Source organism: Lipotes vexillifer, unplaced genomic scaffold, assembly GCF_000442215.2.
Source record: "Lipotes vexillifer unplaced genomic scaffold, Lipotes_vexillifer_v1.1 scaffold946, whole genome shotgun sequence".
NCBI lineage: Eukaryota > Metazoa > Chordata > Mammalia > Artiodactyla > Lipotidae > Lipotes > Lipotes vexillifer.
This window is the reverse complement of record NW_006776646.1, coordinates 841648-849402: the sequence shown is the minus strand read 5'-3', so window position 1 is coordinate 849402 and position 7755 is coordinate 841648. Positions and strand designations below refer to the sequence as shown.

The following is a 7755-nucleotide window of genomic DNA, read 5'->3' as shown; positions in this document are numbered from 1 at the left end:
TCTTTCCCTTTCCCTGGTTACAACCAATTCACCACTCAAACTGCTGGGCAAGAGGATTTTTGTATTCCTATCTGATTGATTTTGCATTTGCTTCTACTTGTTGTTTGCATTTTAAATACTGGTTTCAATTGTATTGATCATTTTGGGGTTTTTTTTGCAAAAGCTAATTTGGCTTTGTGTTATGTCTATGAAAATAAGCTTGTTTTTGAAAAACACCCATTTGCATACATTGTGTGTGCTTAAGGTACTGCATTTTAAACCAAGTGTTATTACTTGAAAGAAACATGGGTACCACCTGGCACAGATTTCCCTTTTGTCATTTTTATTTTTTTTAGAAAAAGAACCTGGGAAGAGAGATTAACAGAGTTGTCCACAGTCACATAGCTAATTAGTGACAGTCATTAGAATAATGACACTAGAAATTAGATCATTTACCTCCTAAATCAGAGGTTTTCCACTAAAGCATTCTTCCTCTATATTATCTGCTGAGCTTCTTTCCCTCCAGTTTTTCTCTCAGAAATTATGTTCATCACCTGCCTCATGATTAGCTCTTTCTTTTATCACCTCTGGAAACAGTGGGAGAGAAGAATTTTTGGAAGCACTTACCTACTTGAGACCAAATCCCAGAGAAGGATGGTTCTGAAGATGAAGTAAATAAACTCAGTCAACTTTTGATTCCTTGAATTCTCATGAATGATTGCAAGGATGGAAACATAGACAGCAATGACTTTGATTCAGGCCACCTGGATTTTAGGCCTGCCTTTGCTAGTAACAAGATGTAAGGCAATGGCCTCAACTCTTTGGGCCTTAGTTTTCTCATCTGTAAGCTCAGGAGGTTTGTCTCTATGATTTCATAGTTTTAGATGATTAAATATATTTTCCAAAATAAAGGTAACACGTGTTTATTGCAAAAAAGCTTTACAAGTAGAGAAATGTGTAAAGAAAAACATTTTAAAATAATCACCCATAATGGAACAACTCAGAGATAACCACTGTTATCTATCTGAAGCATTTTTTTCAAGTCTTTTTTCTATGATATTAATCAAAATTGAAGTAATATTGTATTCAGTTTTGTAGTTATTTTAACTAGATGGTTTACTTGTTCTATAAAAATCACTTACATTTGCCTTGAAATGGTGTTTTGTTTCTATTTCTGAAAGCACACTTCCTCCCTGACACCCAGCAATTCTAGTTTTCTAGGTAGCATAGTAATGCATTGTGTTTATTTTTCACATTTATTGTCTTCTTTGATCCTCATGAAGGAAGGTAGGCAGAGAAAGCATATGTTCCCATTTGAAAGATAAGGAAACTGAGGCTCAGTAAGATAAAGTGATTTGCTCTAATTAGCCAGAAAGCATCAAGAACAGGGAATTTGAACCCAAAACTACTTGCCAAATACTCTTATCACACAGCTTCCATTTGGCCTGAGTTCAAAAAAGCAGACTCCACTGTCTACTAGCCAAGGGGGATGAAAAACGTCTGCTGACTCTCCTCTTTGTGCTGTCAGTGCATTTCTATGAGGAAGGATTGTTTGACCAAAAAAAAAAAAAAAAATAGAAATTATGTGGATTGTTATATTTTAAGGAATTGTTTACAGTGCTGATTCTACTAAATGTATCATCCAATTAGCTCGAATGCTTTGGCATTTTGATTTTCTCCCTGGTACCACTAGTATCTTGTCCCTCATTATCTAACTACTTGCGATAAGCTTCTCCGTGACCAGTTCTGACCTCAGGGATAGTTGTTATTGCATTTGATTTGATGGATTATAATTAGCTACTCTAAAATCCAATCACAGTAATGACATCCAATGACTGGAAACTGGGAACTGATCCAGGACTGGTCTATGATGGAAATAGAATGTGCTACCTAACTGGCTTGAATTATAATTGGTCATATTAAAGTCTAATGTTGACTAATTCGGAGTACTAGAACAACTCTCAGTCGGGGTTTATGCTGTGCTGTTGAATACTTTTTGGAATTGAGATATATAGGTGGCTTGATGCTGGATCACACTGTGAAACTGACTCTAAGCCTCCAATTAACCAAAATTCAGAAGATGGCCATGCAGCCCAGACATGTAAAGAAAGAGGGGGGAAATGTAACATTTATTTAGAGATTTTAATGTAGTACTCAGCCTTTATCTTATGGGTAAATCCTCATTAACCTTTGTCCTTGCCTATAACTGCCAAGAAATTATTCAGCAGGGTGAGCAAATCCCCCAATTATCTTCTGTTTAGTGTTGGCTGAGTGACCCTCCTGACCTAGAAGACAGCCAGAGGGCAAAAGTTCCAGCATCAGCAAATCCTGAAGACGGCCCAGGACAACTTCTCTTTCTCCCACCTTCCTGGAGCCTTTTCCTTCATTCTTCCTACCAGTGCACCAACCCCCCTGCAGTCTCAGCCCCCTCGCTCTCCTCTGCTATTTACCCACGTGAAGAGGCTTCTGAGAAAGACTTTATCTGGGGCCATACCGGGGTGCTCCTTGAAGAGGAAACCTCTTGTAGGGCCCTGTAAGCAGGGCTTGGGCCTGGGTTGCCTCTCAGGCCTCCTGATCTTCCTTGCAAACTTCCATCTTTACCCTCCACACCCTGAGCTCCTCAACTGCTCAGTGGTTTATGGAGACAGATTGCACCCCAAGCAAATAAGTTAGGCTCCAGAACTGATGGCTTCTCTCCACTGATCAGATAGTTGCCGCCTGGAAGCAGTAAAATAAAGTGAAGCCAGCAGGCGCCACAAGTCTGGCCATCGAAGGCCGTGGCCTGGAGCAGAAGCAGCTCAGCCTCACTTCTTCTGAGATAGGCCGCGGCCTCGCCAAGCTCTGACAGGTCCGTCCTCCTTAAAGGGATCCACCACATCAGGCTGAGGCCTAAACATGAGCCGAAAGGATTCACTCTGCAGAAGACACGTGTAGGAAGGAACCAGGGGAAAGGAGACATCAGGCACTGCAGTGAGAAACTATTCACCACAGATGGACCAATGAGGGTTGTCTTCTTTTTCACTACCTCTCTGCCGTGTCTCAAGTATATGACAAAACTGTACACAAGGAATCTTACTCTAGCAGGATCAACTTATCCACTAGTCACAGAAGGCCCAGTGCCTAGAGTCCATGATGATTTTAAGGGCCCACAAAACTATTTTAATTTCTTTTAAAAGCAGAAGAAAAATATGAATATAATCTTAATGATATACAATAATGAAACCAGCCTGGATTCTATTTTTTTTTTTTTATTTATTTTTTTATTTTGCTGTATGCGGGCCTCTCACTGTCGTGGCCTCTCCCATCGTGGAGCACTAGCTCCGGACGCACAGCCCCAGCAGTCATGGCTCAAGGGCCCAGCCGCTCCGCAGCACGTGGGATCCTTCCGGACCAGGGCATGAACCTGCGTCCCCTGCATCGGCAGGCAGACTCCCAACCACTGCGCCACCAGGGAAGCCCAGCCTGGATTCTATTAATCAGTCTTTATACCAATACAGTTGTAAAATGAAATTTTTAATACTTTTTGTGAAGGAAGGGGCCCAGAAAGACAAAAGTGCCTACAGCCCATGAAAGTCATAATGCAACCTTAAAGCACAGAGCTCTGACCTGGGTGGGTGGTGGAATGGGGCAGACTGAGAAATGTCGAGCTGTGGACACCAGGGCCTTTGTAGGAGTGGAGGAAGGGCTTGCAGGTATCTAGGTGCATCCAGGTGGATGGAACATTGTAGGCAGATCATGGCAGCAAAGAGGGGAATGTTCAATATTAGAAAGTAAAGGAATAAAAAGGTGAGTACTGCAGCAGAGATGAGTGTCTAGAGCAGATGGTATATGAAACTGCTGGCAGACAGATCTTTAGGAAGCTGTCCTGGGACAGCACATGCTGAAGGAGGGAAGCAGGCTGTGTGGTGAACGGAGTGAGTGGGTGTAAGGAGTTCATCAGCTCAAGCAAGGCAAGTACCAGTCTTGGAGGGACTGAGTTGCTGGGCAAATTATCAGGGCTAAATTCATCGAGCATTCAGTCTATACCAAACACTTCACTTATTTTATCTTTAATCTGAACACTTTATATTTGAAAATGAGAAGAAGAAATGAAATCTGGTCTATCACGATCCCAAATGAGAGGTCTTTCTCTCCAATTGGACAGAAAAGGTCTTAGGCTTTTTCCTCTCCACTCAAGCTTGCACAGCAAGTCTTCTTAGCCCCATTTTATAGATGAGAAGGTAGAGAAGGACTTTCCAAGGTGGCTTAGCTCTCGGACCTCATGACTGAACAGCGCCATGGTGGTCTACCCTGTCCGGAATGAACTGCAATCACTTTCTATTTCATATGTGGGTGATAATTAACAAGCCTAATCATGTATTTTACTGTACTTAATCTATTCTTTGCTTCGTGGTGACTTGGGTCCATCCATGACAGCACCTCTGGGATCTAAGGAGTGCGGTTTAAAGCAAAGACTGATGGTCCAGGACAAGAGCTAATTTTATCTCTGCCAGAAAATAAGCACGTGACTTGTAGGAAAACACTTAATCTCTCTAGGTTCAGTTTCCCTCCCTACACAATGCAAGTCCCTATAATGTATAGGGACATTTTTCAAGATAGAGAGAAGAAAAGTACTCATGAGAAGCACATGAGCCAAAGCCCAGAGATGGTAAAGGGAGTGACATTGCCCAGGAGAAAAAGATAAAATTGACCTTCCTGCAGGTGAGCATTCAGAGTTAGGATTTGTAATAATAATACTTCATTAGTATTTGAATAGTTAACACGGAGCCCGATGAAGGAAAGCTCTGAAAGTTAGGCAGAGAAACTTTGGAACAGACTATAGGAAACATCATAGACTCTGGGCAAGGACATGAGGGGAAGCAGTATTTTAGGAAAATGCCTCTGGCAGCATATTCAGGGTGAATTGGAACGGGGAGAAACCATAGTCAGGGAGACAAGTTGTGAGTCTGTATTTGTGGGAGAATTAAACCTTATCCTCCTCCTCTCACTACGTGTGACTTCCTGGTGACTTGTGCTCAGTAGACAGTAGAGCTCAGGACGTGTACTTTGATATGGAATATATCCATAAGTTTGTGTGTGGGTGTGTGTGTGCATGTGTACACATTTCCTGGAAAGATACCTAAGAAATGGGTATGTCTCTGGGGAACAGGATATGGGTGGGAGAAGGAGACAGTTACCCTACACTCTGTACCATTCTGGTCTGTTTCAATTTGTGGCATGTGCATGTACTTTCATATATAACAGATTTTTTAAAGTAGTTCTTATTATAACATCCAAGGATAAAGAGCTCACATCAAAATACAGAGCACACAGCTGTGTAAGTCTCTTTCCTAGTCTGGACAACTTAGCATAATTAAAGGTGTAGAAAGCAGCCCTGGATAGGAGGAAACTGCATTGCCAGGAGTATAACTGTTTGGAGGTAGGTAACTGAGGCCAAGAGGATGACCTGCATTAGTACCTTTGAAGTAACTACGAAGTGCAGATTACATGTATCCATTATTCACAGGGCACTTAGGCAACATTACTCTCAGAAAGTTGGCCTCAGACAGAGACCTTAGATACTTATGCATGTTCGTGGTACAGCCAAACAAATATTATAGTTCTGTTCTAGCACTCACTTTTTCACTTTCTCATGGATTGAGTAAATCAGTATATAAACCACCTTGCTTCCATTTACATTGACCTGATAACAATTTCCAGAGTTAAATGTGTCTTGGTTACCTAGTAAAGACAAGGAGTGGGAAAGCCTTATGTGAAAAGGAGAGTTGACGTGTGAACTTTTCACCTTGGCCTGGAAAGGCTCATGCTGGTCAGAACCTAGCTGCCCTTGATAGGCGATAAGTTAACTGTCATGTGAGAAGTGACGCCAGCGTGGGTGACCGGCCATTCCAGGTGTCTGGGGACTGAAGCATTTCCCAGGACTTGGGACTTTCAGTGCTCAAATCAGGAAAGTCCCACGCAAGCTGGAACAATTTGGTTACCTTCCTTTTAAGTCTAGAGTGTTTAGTTATTTTAAGAATAAAATCTCTAGTTTGGAAATTAGCTATTTTTATGCTGGTTGTATTTTCTGTGGTTCTCTCTCTCTCTCCAGGTATTTCGTCAATAGCTTTTTGAAAATGTCCATTTATTCTCTCATTCAATGTGTACAAATTGCCCACCTACAACTGCCCATACTAGGCTTGGGGGCTACAGTAATGGGCAGGATAAATATGCTCTTTTCTCTCTTAGAGTAATAGACTGGGACTGGGTTGGACAGGGTCAGGAGAGGGAGTTCCTTCCGTCATGAATTATAGCTACACTTTAGGCAAATTTGAAGAGAAAAACCTTCATGCCTCCCCAACCCGGGGAGGAATGGTGCTGGTCATGCAGCAGAGGTCAGAATGAGGGAGCCCAGGGGACGGTGGAAGCCAGGGGAAGAGGTGAGTTTGTACAGCTGTGACTCCCAGCTCACCACTCAGCTGAAATCTTAGGAGGGGTGATGATTTTCTTGACACGAGAGGCCTTTTCCTCACACTGTTCTTTCACGGACTCCTTCTGTCCCCCAGCATCCTCTGCCTGCCTCTTCAATGGAAGGGTTCCCATCTTTGGAAATGAACCCTGTGAGTCATTTCCAATTTCTCCTTCTCTCTCATGCCCACATTCAATTGATCACCAAGTTCTCTTGATTCTATAATTCTCAGGTTCTTAGCCACTTTTAGCAGACACGGTTTGGAGTGCCCACTGAGCCCACATACTTCTCTGAGAAGTGCCTGCCTTCATACACAGACAAGGAACCACAAACTGTCATGTCTGTAAGGTGACACTGGTCACTGGCCCAGCTGATTACACCAAGTCTGAGTACCCAATCCAATCAGGGACAATCACGGTGTCTTTTCCTGGAAGACAGATTCGAGACTTAGATGCCACTCTCATTCTGGGTCTTTTTCTTGAACTGAGTGATGCAGACTTGGGGGTTGAGGTGGGCACTGTGGTGTGGTCACGTGGTGCCACATGCATGGTAATCAGCAGAAGCATCAACAGAGAGGGAATCATAAGAATGAGGAGAAGCAGCCATAAAGGGATGAGGAAAGAGAGAGAAAAAGAGATTGCTTGCCTGTGCTCCAAATAGCTTTCCCGGTTACAGACCTCTTGAGACCTAGATTCAATTCCTGCCTTTGGCTTTCAAAAAATCTTTCAATAACCTTCCAATAAATCCCTATTCCTTTCCCCTAAACTCAGCTTTAAGTGGTCTTAAGTGAGTTTCTGGTTTTGCCATCAACATATCCTTAACGAAGACATTATGTCCCAGTCTCTGTACTAATACAGGTTCTTATTTTATCTCCTAAGATGATGTGAAGATTATATATAAATAAAAGTCAGCACAGTGTCTGGTGCACTGTAAAATTTTAATTAATGTTAACTACTCTTATTACTATTCACAAGCATTTGTTCAGGCTTTGAATGCTAACTTGATTAGTGAATCTGAAATGTGTAAAACTGTAATAGAGGACAATACCTTGGGGAAGTAGGGAGGGGGGATGGAAATTCACAAAGTGGCAGCTGTGGTTGGGTGGATGCAGGTGAAACAATGGGTTCATTTACTTGGGCAGTGTGCTCTATCCTGGAAGGTCACGTTGACTCTAGTCCTCTCACTGATGACCACAGTGAATCCATCACCAGGCAATCTTACCTCTTTCAATGAGGGCCAGACAATACATTTCTGGAGGGAGGAGACACAGAGAGTGTCTCCTTTGAAATCCTCACCACCTTGGCATTTTAGTGCTTTTACTGTAAGCA

General features: G+C 42.5%; 1 protein-coding gene across 1 annotated transcript in view; it reads right to left on the bottom strand.

Moving 5' to 3' along the window:
* The window catches only part of MYH15 (myosin heavy chain 15), a 187605-nt gene extending 184748 nt beyond the window's left edge, over positions 1-2857 (bottom strand). The window contains 1 exon segment of the mRNA XM_007450546.1: positions 2746-2857. Coding sequence (XP_007450608.1) covers positions 2746-2857 — 112 coding nt within the window.
* Positions 2858-7755: the final 4898 nt, after the last annotated feature.